Below are 17,003 nucleotides of genomic sequence, written 5' to 3'. Positions count from 1 at the left end.
CCAAAGTCGAAAAGTTGTTTGCAAATTACTCAATTGAGATTAAACATAGCAATCGTCGTCTTCTACAGGCAGACCAATGCTCCAAGTCACTATTGCAATTGAGTTTCATCCTGGAATCTTGAGTACTCACCTAGTTAAACAAAATATACTTTCAATTGAGGGGGTTTGAGAATGTTCAACAAATAAGATTTTCTGGAAAGTCTAAAGACAAGATTTAATGAGGGAGTACACCAAAGCGGTTTAATGAGGGATTTAAAGATGGGGTTCAGCAAAAGAGTTAAACTTGGAGGTAAAAATTTTGGCTCTCATGAGGTGGATTTAAGGTGGGTTTTACAAGGAGGTTTAATTTGTTTACTGAGGTTTGCCAAGGAGCCCAACCCAGAAAACATTTGATGAAAATAAGTTGCGAAAGGTCAGGAGGTAAGGATGGATGTATGGGAAGGGCTGCGCCTCTCGGCTGGGAATGGGCAGGAACGGAGCATTATTCGGTGGGGTGTTCATCTCGAGGTCACACATGTGCGTGTCTCCTTCTACCCTTCCACCTTTCCCCTCCCCCATATAACTCCTCACTTGGGTGGGGCAGTGAGCCAAATTCTTCCCCTTCATAGGGAGGGCCCTGTTGCGCCGAACTCGGGTTGCCTGTCCCCCCTCTCCCCCCGTTTTTCGAATGGCGTATTGTAACAGGCTCGTGTTGCGTTACAATAAAAACATGTAAAAAATGATTTGCAAAAATGTATTTCTAAAATTGAATCTCTGGTGGTTTACCTCTTTCTCTGGATGTCAAAACGAATCATTAGTATACAGTAAAACCTTGTTATTTCGGTATTTGATCATTCGTAATTGTGGATAATTCGGCACGGCTGCGCATTCGACATATATAAAGTACTAGCAGGAAGTACCCGGCGTTGCCCGGGTCTTAAAAATATTTCAAAACTACTCTTAAAAATGTAACAGCAGTGCATATTGACTGTGGTGGTACCTGCTATGATTACAGCAGTGCATACTGTGGTGCTACCTGCTTTCACTGCAGCAGTGCATACTGTGGTGGTACCTGCTATGATTACATCAGTGCATATTGACTGTGGTGGTACCTGCTATGATTTAAAAACTATTATGAATAATATTGGTCGCGAAAACCTACGTGTTAAATTGACTAACCTCTATGGGGAGGATACTTTTCTCAAAACTAGAAAATTGGAGAAGCTCTGCATCAAGCGGATGAAATTAATATCGTCACTGGCGTTCCTCAAAAGGTGCAGAGATTCGAAGGTAATACCAAACGCAGTTAAAATAATACATCACATAAAGTCTGTTAAAGCTAATCAAATACTACACAAAGCTAGCGAATTATTATTCATAGAGAGAATACAACACAACAGGGGTGAATTGTCTTACATTTCAGAATCTCTAAGGCTGTTGCACTTGGATATAAGCAATAGTGTATCTATGCATTATTGGAATATAATCGATACTATAACACAACACCCGACGGAGCCGGGGGGGGGCGACGGAGCCAGGGAAGGGGCCGACGGAGCCGGGGGGGGTGGGGCGACGGAGCCGAGGGGGGGCCGACAGAGCCGGGGGGGGGGGCGATGAAGCCAGGGGTGGGGCCGACCCATTCACTCATCATACACAGGTTCACTCATCGTGCGCTGGCACTCGCACATCATACACTAACTCACACTGCCGCTGACTCGCTCACACATCATCCACTGACTCACTCATCATACGCTGACTCGCACATCATACACTCACTCACGCTGCCGCCGACTCACTCACACATCATACACTGGGAGTGTCGTGCTGCCAGCTATCGCTGCAGGTTTTGTCGTACGTGTTATGTATATCGTTTATTCTTAAATTTTTTATCACAGTTCAAATGATTACTGTTGTTAAATTGTTTTTATAGCTTTATTTTGGTAATTCAAAAACATATGGTTCATCTAAATTGTCTTATGGTTGTTGTTGTTGGCTTGCACCACATTGTGATTTTTGCACACAGCGTTTGAATACGTTTTTAAGGAATATTTTCTGGTTTATTCTATGATGTTTCTGTTGCGCGTTCTCGCTTTGGCATGTTCTGTGTTCATATTTTGTTTGTTGCGGCTGCCCCCGGCTCAAGAGCCGCATGGCTCACAGGGCTATACCTAATAAATGAAACTTGAAACTACTGTGGTGGTACCTGCTATGATTACAGCAGTGCATACTGACTGTGGTGGTACCTGCTATGATTACATCAGTGCATACTGTGGTGATACCTGCTATGATTATAGCAGTGCATATTGACTGTGGTGGTACCTGCTATGATTTAAAAACTATTATGAATAATATTGGTCGCGAAACCCTACGTGTTAAATTGACTAACCTCTATGGGGAGGATACTTTTCTCAAAAGTAGAAAATTGGAGAAGCTCTGCATCCAGCGGATGAAATTAATATCGTCACTGGCGTTCCTCAAAAGGTGCAGAGATTCGAAGGTAATACCAAACGCAGTTAAAATAATACATCACATAAAGTCTGTTAAAGCTAATCAAATACTACACAAAGCTAGCGAATTATTATTCATAGAGAGAATACAACACAACAGGGGTGAATTGTCTTACATTTCAGAATCTCTAAGGCTGTTGCACTTAGATAAAAGCAATAGTGTATCTATGCATTATTGGAATATAATCGATACTATAACACAACAACCGACGGAGCCGGGGGGGGGCGACGGAGCCAGGGAGGTGGCCGACGGAGCCGGGGGGGAATGGGGCGACGGAGCCGGGGGGGGGGGGCGATGAAGCCAGGGGGGGGGGGGGCCGACCCATTCACTCATCATACACAGGTTCACTCATCGTGTGCTGGCACTCGCACATCATACACTAACTCACACTGCCGCTGACTCGCTCACACATCATCCACTGACTCACTCATCATACGCTGACTCGCACATCATACACTCACTCACGCTGCCGCCGACTCACTCACACATCATACACTGGGAGTGTCGTGCTGCCAGCTATCGCTGCAGGTTTTGTCGTACGTGTTATGTATATCGTTTATTCTTAAATTTTTAATCACAGTTCAAATGATTACTGTTGTTAAATTGTTTTTATAGCTTTATTTTGGTAATTCAAAAACATATGGTTCATCTAAATTGTCTTATGGTTGTTGTTGTTGGCTTGCACCACATTGTGATTTTTGCACACAGCGTTTGAATACGTTTTTAAGGAATATTTTCTGGTTTATTCTATGATGTTTCTGTTGCGCGTTCTCGCTTTGGCATGTTCTGTGTTCATATTTTGTTTGTTGCGGCTGCCCCCGGCTCAAGAGCCGCATGGCTCACAGGGCTATACCTAATAAATGAAACTTGAAACTACTGTGGTGGTACCTGCTATGATTACAGCAGTGCATACTGACTGTGGTGGTACCTGCTATGATTACATCAGTGCATACTGTGGTGATACCTGCTATGATTATAGCAGTGCATATTGACTGTGGTGGTACCTGCAATGATTTAAAAACTATTATGAATAATATTGGTCGCGAAACCCTACGTGTTAAATTGACTAACCTCTATGGGGAGGATACTTTTCTCAAAAGTAGAAAATTGGAGAAGCTCTGCATCCAGCGGATGAAATTAATATCGTCACTGGCGTTCCTCAAAAGGTGCAGAGATTCGAAGGTAATACCAAACGCAGTTAAAATAATACATCACATAAAGTCTGTTAAAGCTAATCAAATACTACACAAAGCTAGCGAATTATTATTCATAGAGAGAATACAACACAACAGGGGTGAATTGTCTTACATTTCAGAATCTCTAAGGCTGTTGCACTTAGATAAAAGCAATAGTGTATCTATGCATTATTGGAATATAATCGATACTATAACACAACAACCGACGGAGCCGGGGGGGGGGGGCGACGGAGCCAGGGAGGTGGCCGACGGAGCCGGGGGGGAATGGGGCGACGGAGCCGGGGGGGGGGGGGCGATGAAGCCAGGGGGGGGGGGGGCCGACCCATTCACTCATCATACACAGGTTCACTCATCGTGCGCTGGCACTCGCACATCATACACTAACTCACACTGCCGCTGACTCGCTCACACATCATCCACTGACTCACTCATCATACGCTGACTCGCACATCATACACTCACTCACGCTGCCGCCGACTCACTCACACATCATACACTGGGAGTGTCGTGCTGCCAGCTATCGCTGCAGGTTTTGTCGTACGTGTTATGTATATCGTTTATTCTTAAATTTTTAATCACAGTTCCTATGATTACTGTTTTTAAATTGTTTTTATAGCTTTATTTTGGTAATTCAAGAACATATGGTTCATCTAAATTGTCTTATGGTTGTTGTTGTTGGCTTGCACCACATTGTGATTTTTGCACACAGCGTTTGAATACGTTTTTTAGGAATATTTTCTGGTTTATTCTATGATGTTGCTGTTGCGCGTTCTCGCTTTGGCATGTTCTGTGTTCATATTTTGTTTGTTGCGGCTGCCCCCGGCTCAAGAGCCACATGGCTCACAGGGCTATACCAAATAAATGAAACTTGAAACTACTGTGGTGGTACCTGCTATGATTACAGCAGTGCATACTGTGATGGTACCTGCTATGATTACAGCAGTGCATACTGACTGTGGTGGTACCTATGATTACAGCAGTCCATACTGTGGTGATACCTGCTTTCACTGCAGCAGTGCATACTGTGGTGGTACCTGCTATGATTAAAGCAGTGCATACTGACTGTGGTACCTGCTATTATTACAGCAGTGCATACTGACAGTGGTAGTACCTGCTATGATTACAGCAGTGCATAGCGACTGTGGTGGTACCTGCTATCACTACAGTAGTACATGCTTACTCTATAGCAGTATTTATCGACTCTATAGCACAAAGTACTCACCTGACAGAGTGGCATGGTGAGGCCTAGTCCCGTGCGGTGATACCTGCTATGATTACAGCAGTGAATACTGACTGTGGTGGTACCTGCTATGATTACAGCAGTGCATACCGACTGTGGTGGTACCTGCTACATCTAGCGACTGTATAGTAGTGTAATAAAGGACTCGATCCTGGGTCTGTCTCCGTTGTCCTTTATTTGGGTTCTTACACTTGTCCCACACGGCCCTCGCTCAGAGGCTCCCCCGCTTGGCAGCTCGACCTCTGCCTTCACTCCCGTAGCCTTTCGCGCTCCTGCAGCTCCGCTGCAGGTCCCCCTTGTGCAGCCCTCCGGCTGCTCTCACAGCAGCTCCACCGCTGCTCCCCGTTCCTCCGTGCTCGGTCACCGCTGGCTGGCGGTGCCGAGTCTTACCGTGTGTGGCGATCTCGCCACTCTCCAACCTCAGCCCTGCGTTGCCTCTGTGGCGATCTCGCCACTCTCTGTCTCTATCCCCAACTCTCTCTTCCACCCCGCTGGCTGGCGCCGTCATGAGCCCCTCAGCCACCAGGCTGAGGCACGGCGACCACCCAACGTGTTCTCCACTCTTCACTCCCCCGACTGACCCAGATGTCTTCCTGTCTCCCCGCTATAACATCTCCCCCCACGTGACCCTGACTCCTCCCTTTCGGATCGTCACATCCGACCCGCCCATTTACGCCCGCATTACAGTAGTAATAACTGCAAGCATCGAGGTGAGGGAGACATCACACAGTGAAGATTTTTATAGCATTTCTAACGCGAAAGAAAATGTTCCCCCCCCCACCAAAGGCGCGTGAGTTGGTATGGTCATGCGCGCGTGATAAATAAATAAATGATCTACTGCCTATAGTGCTAGCATCTAGCGACTGTGTATATTAGTAACTGCACGCATCGTGGTGGGGTGGGACATGACACAGTGAATAATTTACGTCAGCGTATAGTGTATTTTATAGCATTTTTAACGCGAAAGAAAATGTCCCCCTCACTCCCACCAAAGGCGGGCGACTTGGCATGGGCCGTTCCCCCCACCAAAGGCGCGTGAGTTGGTATGGTCGTGCAAGCGCCATAAATACATAATTGTAAAGCGCACAAAAATCACACTAAATCGCTAATTAAACTAATTAAAATTTGAGGGATGTGAAAAAGGAATAGCACTTGCTGATCGCGGGGCTTACGGCATGGTAACTGGCTATTTTCTTTTTACGCAAACCCCACCGTTGGAGAGCCAAGCGAGCGACCACACACAAACCCAAACACAAACCCACAATTTTTTACTTTTATATAAATGGAAGAAGTAATTCTCCACGAGCCGAAATGTCGACCAAAATAATTATTCAGTCTAGTGGAGGCGCGCATGTTGAGCGTTAGTGCAGACCTTTTGCTTTGGACTTTACCTTGTTTATGCACTCTGTGCAAGCCAACCTTCTCAGAAATGTTGTCCACACCTACATCAAGAAGTAATAGAAAGGGACTGAAGTATAAATCCCTTAGTCTGCTAAACAAATCCAAAGTTTCGGATATAATTGATGCAGATGTGTCAATGCGTATGGTGTGTGAAAGGTTTGGAGAATAAAAAAAATAATATATATATAATATATATATAGAGGCACTGGGGAGTACCATTGTACATAATTTAGAATATTGGATAATTCGGCAAGGCCAGAGCCCCATATGTCGAATTAACAATGGTTTACTGTAAATCCCTTGGCTTGGCGGTAGACCTCGTATGCGCACTCACCGATCTCGTGCTGCAGCATCCCCTCGAGCCAGTGCTCACGCGCCGCTGCCGTGTTGATGCATAGCGTGGGGCGGCCGTTCTGCACTGTCATGGAGGCACGCGACAGCAGGTCGTCGTGCAGGCTCACCACCACCTACAGCAGCCAGAACCACACAGTGGGTCAGAGCTTCAACCACACCACCACCTACAACAGCCAGCGCCATGCAGTGGGTGAGAGCAACAACTACGCCACCACCTACACCACTCAACAACACGCGGTGGATGAGAGCCACAAACAAACTCATTACCTTTCGATTTAAAGCTTTCGTAACTGCAGGGATTCATCTTCTTGGTTCTTTCGGTAAAGTCACGTAGAATGGAAATAATAAAATAATAAAAATAAAACATAATAAAATAATTCTCACGACGTTTCGGCCACAACGCAAGTAGCCGTCCTCAGGTGGAGAACAGGTCTGTCGAGGAGACAAAGTCTGAATGACAAGCCCCAGGCTTGGAGCGACTATTTCAGCTGGGATGGAGGGGCGAAGAGCGCCTTAACAAAATAATTTGCATATCAAGATGAATTTAGCATATTTATGGGAAATGCAGATATGCGATTAGTACTACTTGTGAAATGCGTAGGAGGTTTGGCGAGGGGTTTAAAGTCATTATGCCCGTGCATTATGCAGGATTAGCAGCATCAAAGGGAGGGGATAGGGGTGGCATTAATAAAGGGAAGGAGTGTTAATAGTATGTAGCTGCAGTAACTAAACCACCACGTAAACAACTAAAGTATAAACTACATAGTATCATCAGTATACTAAATATACTCTTCAATAAGCTGCAGGGAATGGATTCTTTGCTCCGCTGCAAGTCTCCCTCACTACTCTCCCATTGATATATTTCGTTGCTTCCTCTTAGTATCTTTTACATGACGGTCAATGGTACAGTGTAAAGCGGATTGTATAATAGTATAAAATTGTAATGCTTAATACAATGTACAAAGAAACATATAGTATCGTAATTGTATAGTGAATATACAGCAGTGTGATATACATTAGGGTGGGTAGAATAATACAAAGTGGTGTATAGCAATACAGTATATAATTTAATGTTGGGTTTGTCTATGGCAGTATATAGTACGGTGTAGACTCGTGTGATGTAAGAGAATAAAGTTTAGATGGTAGCATATTATATTTTTTGCGACATAGAATTGTAATGTATTACTTACTGTTAGTAACTCAGCTTATTGTAGAGTATATTTAGTATACTGATGATACTATGTAGTTTATACTTTAGTTGTTTACGTGGTGGTTTAGTTACTGCAGCTACATACTATTAACACTCCTTCCCTTTATTAATGCCACCCCTATCCCCTCCCTTTGATGCTGCTAATCCTGCATAATGCACGGGCATAATGACTTTCAACCCCTCGCAAAACCTCCTACGCATTTCACAAGTAGTACTAATCACATATCTGCATTTGCCATAAATATGCTAAATTCCTCTTGATATGCAAATTCTTTTGTCAAGGCGCTCTTCGCCCCTCCATCCCAGCTTAAATAGTCGCTCCAAGCCTGGTGCTTATCATTCAGACTCGTCTCCTCGACAGACCTGTTCTCCACCTGAGGACGGCTACTTGCGTTGTGGCCGAAACGTCGTGAGAATTATTTATTATGTTTTATTTTTATTATTTTATTATTTCCATTCTACGTGACTTTACCGAAAGAACCAAGAAGATAAACTCATTACCGCCTACACCACGTGGTGGGTGACAGCTTCAACCACACCACCTATACCACTCAACACCACGCAGTAGGTGGGAGCTACACCACACCTTCAGCTACACCACTCAACACCACGTGGTAGGTGAGATGTATAACCATACTACCACCTACATCACTCAACACCACGTCGGTGGGTGAGTGGTATAACCACACCACCTACACCACTCAGCATTGTCATGGGCGACAGCTTCAACCACACCACCACCTACACCACTCAACATCATGTGATGGGTGTGAGCTTCAATCAGTCACCACGACCTGCACCACACAGTATCACAATGAGATTCAAAACCATGCACTCATTACCACCATCACCCAGCATTATGTCAATACTAGAGGTGAGACTTGTAGCCATACACCAAGCATGATATCAATACTCTTTGGTTCTTTCGGTAAAGTCACGTAGGTATAAAATCAATTAAATCACGACATTTCGTGCGCAACATAAGTGTAATGTGAGGTTATATCCGGGTCGTTGACAGATTACAACTCGTCACGACGAATGGCTCTGCCGGTCCTGGTTCATAGCCAATGGGGGGAAGCCTAGGGGCGTGGCCCTGACGTAATGGAAAGGTGACAACTAGTTGTAAAGGATTGGTTCTGCTGGCTTGAGCCACAGCCAATGGGGAGACGAGTCAGGGGCGTGGTCTCGGGAGCCTCTGGAATATTCCATAGAGGCTAACCAGGATTGGTGGAAACGTATCACGTGACCTGGGTATGAAATAGGGGTGGAGACGTACGACACGTGGTCAGAACGGGAACGAACAGAGGAAGGGGGCCACGCGGGAGCGGGGCTCCGGGTTGCCACGTGGCAGTGTGTCTCTCTCTCTATTTGTCCCTCTCACGCTGCTGACAGGCAGCGTGAAGGGAAGCTGTAATGCAAAGTTGAATAAAAGACCGGATTCCAGAAGTCGCCTCAACGAGCTTTATTACACAAGCGTCCATCATCAGGTGGGAAAGCATGGTCTGCTGCTGAGGAAGACTGTTTTAAAACAGTCTGCCTCAGCTTGTGTTGCGCCCGAAACGTCGTGATTTATTTTATTTTATACCTATGTTGAGTAGTTCCGACGGACGTACTCGTAGACGGAGGTAAGTTAAGGGCTTCCGCCAGGGTTTATTAAAGCTTATCAATATTACACAGGGTACACAACTCCCAGGGGCTAGGGGTCCTACTCTGAGTCCGGGTCCCTGCCGGCTAGCTCCGGTCTCTCTCTCTCGTGTCGGATCGTGGACTCTGCCGACTCCACCGACCGGAGAGAGAAGCACCTCTATCGGCTACCACCGGCTTCTCCCCAGACTCCCTATTCGATCCCTCTCTCTACCCCTGGTTCCCTCTTCACCCTGTTTACTTTCCCCGTTCCCACAGTGACCCCGCTTACGTCACGGGGTATCCCTTAAGTACCCTAGGAGACGTGACGTCATGTGCACTGTCCAGCGCGCGTGACCCCACGTCCCGTGACGTCATCGCACTGGACAGCGCACACGACGCCACTACTCTCCCCTACTCCTCTACATCACCCCCCCCCCCCGTGAAAAAAAAACAGCCGACCCGGCTGCAATCACCCCACACCGGACCGAAGACCGAACAATCATGAGTGCGTGTGCCTGAAGGTAAAACCGGCTGCTAGACAACTCAACCTTAGGGCAGCACGGCCCCTCAAGCAGAACAGCAACAACCACAACAACAAAAAAACAAAAGAAATAGAGCCCGAAGGTCTCATCCGCCGGATAGCGCCGAATGGGCGCCAGGGGCTGGGCCCGCTGAACGGCCATCAGGGCCGTCACCGGAGCCGCATCCCCCTCGAGCGGGTATACGCTGCTGGCCCGCTCCCCCGTGTGGCGTCCGCTACCCGTGCAGGTGGCCCATCAGCGGGCAATAGGCCGACCGCCGTGGCCTCCGGTGACTGGGGGGTCTCTGTCGGCCTCACTCGGGAGGGGCCTGGGGGCACACACACAGGCCGGACGTCACCTCCGTCAACGAGACCCGGCCGGTCAGGCACGCTGGATACATCACATCAGCCGGCCGCTCCGGAATTGGGGGTGGATCCCCCAGGGTAGATGGAACATAACGTTTGAGCCGGGACGGGTGCACTATTCACTGCTGGCGACCGAACCGAATCCGGACGCATTGCGGCCGGCGGACCTCCTCAACCTCCACGGGGCCCTGCCAAGGGCGATGCAATTTGGCCGATGTGCCAACGAGGACCTGGGGACAATGCAGCCACGCTTTTTGACCCACTACCCACGGGAGGCCAGCTGCCTGGTGTTTGGGCAGCCGCTCATTAGCCGCCTGTCGGCTGGCGGAATTCTCGGCAGCAGCCTGTCGCGCCTTGCGCAGCCGGTCAAGCGCGACCTTCAAAGGTGCCGGCACCGCCGACTCCTTCCTGGAGAAGCCAACGTCCATTTGGACGTGCACCGGGGGCTCCGGTTCCCTACCGTACATCAAATAAAAAGGCGAAAATCCCGTGGAGGCATGAGGGGCCAACCAATACGCCGCCAAGACCCCCGGGACAAACAGGTCCCAGTCTGACTGGGACGTGTTCACCTGGTGGCACAGCATGGACGTAAGGGTGCGGTTCAAGCGCTCTACCATCCCGTCTGACTGGGGGTGGTAGGGCGAAGTGCGGATTTTCTTGGTGTCATAGAGGTCACACACCTCCTTGAGCAACCTAGACGAGAAATTCCGCCCCTGGTCAGTCAACAATTGTTCCGGCGCGCCCTTGTCAAACACGTACCCCTGGACGAAGGCCTCGGTGATAGAAGAGGCCGACTGATCGACCAAAGGCCATGCCATGGGCCAACGTGTGAGGTACTCAACGCCCACCAAGAGGTATTTGTGGCCCCGTTGGGATGCAGGGAATGGCCCCAAAATGTCGAGCGCCACAAGCTCATTAACGCGAGAAACCCGGGTGGACTGCAGCGGGGCCCGGTCCCGGACAACTGGGCCCTTCCTCCGCACGCAGTCGTGGCAACCCTTCAAAATCAGTGCCACGTTACCCTCAACACCCGGCCAGTAATAGTCCCGCTTAAGGGTCAATAAGGTCTTGTGGTAGCCAAGGTGCATAAGCTTCTCGTGAATGGCTCGGGTTAATTTACCACACAGGCTAGTGGGCACAACCACACAAAAGCGTTCCAATTGGGCATCCCAACGCATGAGGAGTCCGTCATGCACGGCGATCGCCGGGGCAGCCGACGAAGTTGAGCTCCGGGCCTTACGCCCGACGCGGTGCCGTAGCTTCAGCAGAGAGGAATCCTCCATCTGCAAGCTGGACCATACCTCCCGGGGGAGTCCAAGGCCGAAATCCTCGGGCCCCGCCGCACCTGTAGGGGTGGCCGCCTCGGCCGACGTGACCAACTGGGCCGCAACGTCCCCTGGAGCCTTGCAACAGCTAGAGCCCAGGGCGCAAGCACACCCGCCGCCTGCCGGCAATCGGGATAAACCGTCCGCATTTCCATGCTGTGTCCCCTTCCTGTGGATTACATCAAAGGGGTAATCCTGGAGCACTTCGAGCCAGCGAGACAGCGGACCCGAGGGCTGACTAATCCTCAGCGAATATTGCAGGGCCGCGTGGTCAGTTCGGACCGTAAACAGCCTACCGTACAAATAGGGTCTATACAACTGAACAAAATAAACTATGGCCAAAAGCTCCCTCCGGGTCACACAATATCGCTGTTCCGTCGGGAACAGAACGCGACTGCCATAGGCTACCACCCTCTCAACCCCGTCGACCACCTGGGCCAGGACAGCCCCAATTCCCGTGTCGCTGGCATCCGTATCGAGCAGGAAGGGTTTCGAAAAATCTTGGTACCCCAAGGGCGGCGCGTCCGCCAAGGCCGTGCGAAACGCCGCAAAAGCCGCCTCCTCCTCCGCGCCCCAGCGAAACCTTTGGCCTTTGGCGGAAAGGGCGTGCAGTGGCTTCGCAATTGTCGCAAAATCGAGGACAAACCGGCGATAGTACGATGCGAAGCCAACGAAGCTACGCACCTCCGCAACAGATGTGGGAGTCTGCCATGTCCGGACACAAGCCGTTTTATCCGGGTCCGTGGCGATACCTGACGCGCTAACAATGTGTCCCAAATACTTCACCGATGGTTGTAGCAAGTGGCATTTCTGGGGTTGAATTTCAAGCCAGCAGCACACACTTTGACGAACACCGCCTCAAGGCGATGCAAGTGCTCGCCAAACGTACGGCCAAAAACAATAACGTCATCCAAGTAGATTAGACAAGACTCCCACTGCAGCCCTGCCAAGACCATCTCCATGAGACGCTGGAAGGTGGCCGGGGCCGAATGGAGACCCATAGGAAGCCGATTGAACTCGAACAACCCCTGGGGCGTGCGGAACGCTGTCTTGGGTCTAGAGGCCTCATCCAGTGGCAATTGCCAGAAGCCGGAGAGCAAATCTAAAGTCGAAAAGAACCGCGCACCCGAGAGGGCGTCCAGGGAATCATCCATGCGAGGCAATGGATATGCATCAGCCACCGAGATCTTGTTCAATCTACGGAAATCGACGCAGAACCGGAGACTCCCGTCCCGTTTCTTGACTAGCACAATGGGGGCACCCCAAGGGCTAGTAGATGGGGAGATGATGTCCGCCGCCAACATTTCGTCGACAGCCGAGCGGACATGATCTTTTTCCGCTGGGCTAAAGCGGTGGGAATTAAGTCGAATAGGGGCCGCGTCGCCCGTGTCTATGTGGTGGTCCAAAAGAGTAGTGCGACCCAGATCAAACTTACTTTGGCTGAACACATCGGTGAACCGCTCGATGAGGTCGCGGAGTTGCCGACGTTCCACGGAGGACAACGAGGCATTCTCGTCGCACAATGTGGCGATCCATGATGCGTCGAGGTCCCCCGTGCGCATCATGCCCGCCACGACCCCTCCATCCGGGGCAGCGCTCTCGGGTGGAAGAGCCGGGGTCGCGTGCGCCAGGACGGCGCCGGCCGGGACTACGACCGGCACGGGTCCCGAATTGAGGACCTGCAAAAAAAGGTCCTGGCCCCCCGACACGGCTGTCAAGGCGCCAACCAACCCCTTCATCCTTGAAAAGTAGCTTGACGGGGACAGGATACCCGTCTCCGTGGAGCCCATTTCGAGCGGTTTGCGCAACCTAAGGGGTAGCAGGATTTGTGACGCCGGCGGTACGGTCACCGGCGCTTTATTCAAGGCCCGTACACCGGCGACCAAGGAGACAGGATGGTAGGCGATTGTAGGAATTGCAGCCGCCTCCCTAACGGCATTTCCACACAGCCCTGGTCAACGAAAATTCGGATGGGCATCCTAGACAAAACGTCGGTCCCCAAGAGGCATGGCACTGCCAAGGTCCTGGAGACCAAAATAGGCCCGGCCAACTCAATCTCGTCAACCCGAACCGACGCTACGTGGCCCAAGATGCCCAAACTGCCGCCGTTCACGACGACACAAGCCCCGCGAACCGGCCTTAACGGACCCACGCTGCGGGGTAGCAGCCCGAAAATGGCTTCAGAAATAATGGTGGCCGACGCCCCCGTATCCACCAGGAGGCGAACGTGCACCCCTTGCACATGTCCTGCCACCGCTGAGGAGCTGGCAGTTGCCGCCACCATCCGATGCGCAAGCGCATCCCAGTGGCGGGTCTGTCTGGGCCATTGAGGGGGTGATGACGATGGTGCACCCGACCCTTCGAGGACAACCCCATGACGATGGGCCCTAGCCCCGCTAGATGCATGAGGTGAAGGGAGCGGCCGCGCAGATGATGCGTCGCGACTCGCCTGGGGCCCTGGACCCGATGCCAACGAGGGTCCGGGAGAAGGTGGAGCCCCTTTTCCAAAGGCCCCCGGGGCATTCCAGCAGCCCCGCTCAATGTGGCTCCGATGACCACAGCGGAAGCAGGCCACCGTGGCCGCCTCCTGCGGACGGGAAGGTACCGGCCGCCACCGCTGCTCCGGATGGCGACCACCCGCCCCCCTTCCTCGACGATCGGACATCGCCAGGGCCGCGAGGGTGTCCACCCCCTGAGAGGCGGCCCCCCCGTCCGGCGCCGGGGGACCCCCGCACACGCCGCCATCCGAGGCTGTTGTCGGAGGGAGAGGTGCGCCTGAATGTTTTCGGCGACTGCCAAGGATGTGATCTGCCGATCATTGTTGATCGACAGAGCAATTCCTAGCTCCCTTGCCAGGTCAAGCAGCTTCCCCAAGGCCATAGAATCAAGTGCCCTGCCGTACAGGTGAGGGTATGCAGCCTGCGCCAGGGCCAGGAGCGAGCAGCGGAAGGCCAGCGGCAGTTCCCCCTCCTCCCGCCGCCGCAGCGAAAACTTTAGCTGCGTGCAGGATGGCGGCTCAAAAACGTTGGCCATTTGGATATAGGCCACCGGGAGCGTAGCCCGATTGGCCGGATGGATGGACTTGAAGGACTGCAGAGCCCTCTCGTCCAAGCAGGTCGGAAGCGCAGGCAGGTCGAACCGGTCCTGGAAGGCCGACCAGTCGCCCCCTTTCGCGACAAACGGCGCAACGTCGGGTAACCGGCGCAGCCATTGGCCGCGTGGCGCCGCGAGGTGTGGAAGCCAAGCGGCACCTGTGGGCCACCCGGCGGACGCGAGGTGGTGCGGTGGTGGCAGCGTTGCGGCACCCGTGGGCCACGCCGAAGACGCGGAAAGGTGCGGTGGTGCTGCGGCCCCCGCGGGCCATGCCCCGGGCGCGGCGAAGTGCGGCAGAGTTGCGGCCCCCATGGGCCACGCCGTAGGCGCAGCGAAGTGCGGCAGAGTTGCGGCCCCATAGGCCACACCGTAGACGCAGCGAAGTGCGGTAGAGTTGCGGCCCCCATGGGCCACGCCATAGACGCAGCGAGGTGTGAAGGCGCCTCCGCTTTCGCGACCCACCTGTCAGCGGCGGCGTACGAAGCCTCCCGTGACGCGGCGAGGGACCACGGTGTTGCAGCCTCCACGGGCCACGCCGAAGACGCGGCGGTATAATTCGGGCCTGCAGCGGCCCCCGCGGCCCATCCCGCCGGCGCAGCGAGGTGCGGGACAGCGGCCGTAGCTGCGGAAACCTCCGGCGACGCGGCGAGGGGCGGCGGCATTGCGGCCTCCCCGGGCTACACTGTAGTCACAGCAGTGTAACACGGAGCCAGTGGCCGGCCCCGTGAGCGCGGCGACGGGCGGAGCCGCGGCAGCACCCGCGGCCCATTCCGGCGGCACGGCGATGTACGGGGCAGCGGCGACTGCCGCTGCGGCGGCTGCCGCTGCCCACCCCGGCGGCGCGTACTTACCCGGGGCCCCCCCGGCGGGCGCAGCTTGATGTGGAGCCGCGTCGTCGCCGGCGGCTGGTCCCGCAGGAACGGCGTGCCGAGAAACTCCGGCCACGCCGGTGGAGAGACCCGGCGTCGCGGTCGCCATGGCAGCCATGGCGCCGACTTGCGGCGTCGCAGCAACAATGGCCGCCGCCCGCCGCGTCGCAGCCGTAGCAGCGGCCGCATACGGCTCCCGAGCCAACATGGCCGCCGCGGACTGCGTCGCAGCCAACATGGCGGCCATTTCCGGTGGAGCGACCACCGGGAAAACGGCGGCGGTTTCAACGATGGGAGTTGACGGTTGCTCCCGTCCCGAGTGCGGGCCGGTTGGCTGCGTCCGCGTCTCCACTTCGGCCAACCTAACGGTGAGCTGCCCCACCGCCTGCAGGACCTGCTGCAGCAGGGCTGCGGGGACGCTCTCCGTCTCTGGCGGCGGTGGTGAGCTGGCACTCCCGGCTGCCGACTCCTCCCGCTCCGGCCCGCTCGTCTCCATGGGGACCGTCACCGGGGTCCCGGGCTCCGGGGTCGCTGCTGGAGCCTCCTCTCCGCCTTCGGCACCCTCCAAGTCATGTGCCGGTGGGTTCTTACGCCGTGCCCCCGCTTTAGACATTGTGGCGACGGTGTCAACTACTGACACCAGTTGTTGAGTAGTTCCGACAGACGTACTCGTAGACGGAGGTAAGTTAAGGGCTTCCGCCAGGGTTTATTAAAGCTTATCAATATTACACAGGATATACAACTCCCAGGGGCTAGGGGTCCTACTCTGAGTCCGGGTCCCTGCCGGCTAGCTTCGGTCTCTCTCTCTCGTGTCGGATCGTGGACTCTGCCGACTCCACCGACCGGAGAGAGAAGCACCTCTATCGGCTACCACCGGCTTCTCCCCAGACTCCCTATTTGATCCCTCTCTCTACCCCTGGTTCCCTCTTCACCCTGTTTACTTTCCCCGTTCCCACAGTGACCCCGCTTACGTCACGGGGTATCCCTTAAGTACCCTAGGAGACGTGACGTCATGTGCACTGTCCAGCGCGCGTGACCCCACGTCCCGTGACGTCATCGCACTGGACAGTGCACACGATGCGACTACTCTCCCCTACTCCTCTACACCTACGTGACTTTACCGAAAGAACCAAAGAGTATGGATTCCTGCAGTCACGAAAGCTTCAAATCAAGATGATATCAATACTAGAGGTGAGATTTGTAACCATACACCCAACACGATGCAAATTCTAGAGGCGAGACTTATAACCAGACACCCAGCACCACCTATGCTGCCCAATACTGCAGGAGAGAGGCATAATCATTATGTCCCATAA

The 17,003-nt window shown here is 52.8% G+C and overlaps 1 protein-coding gene across 9 annotated transcripts in view; it reads right to left on the bottom strand.

Annotated features, from left to right (window-relative positions):
• Positions 1-17,003, bottom strand: part of LOC144946718 (putative tyrosine carboxypeptidase MATCAP2) — a 52,091-nt gene that overhangs the window by 19,112 nt on the left and 15,976 nt on the right. For all 9 annotated transcript variants that reach the window (XM_078875844.1, XM_078875840.1, XM_078875841.1 and 6 more), the window contains one exon: positions 6,659-6,791. In XM_078875844.1, the coding sequence (XP_078731970.1) occupies positions 6,659-6,791 (133 nt within the window). The remainder of the gene's footprint in view (positions 1-6,658; positions 6,792-17,003) is intronic.

This window comes from Lampetra fluviatilis, chromosome 42, assembly GCF_964198595.1.
Source record: "Lampetra fluviatilis chromosome 42, kcLamFluv1.1, whole genome shotgun sequence".
In the NCBI taxonomy this organism is placed as follows: Eukaryota; Metazoa; Chordata; class Hyperoartia; order Petromyzontiformes; family Petromyzontidae; genus Lampetra; species Lampetra fluviatilis.
Note: the sequence above shows the minus strand (reverse complement) of the source record. Positions and strands in the feature narration are given on the sequence as shown.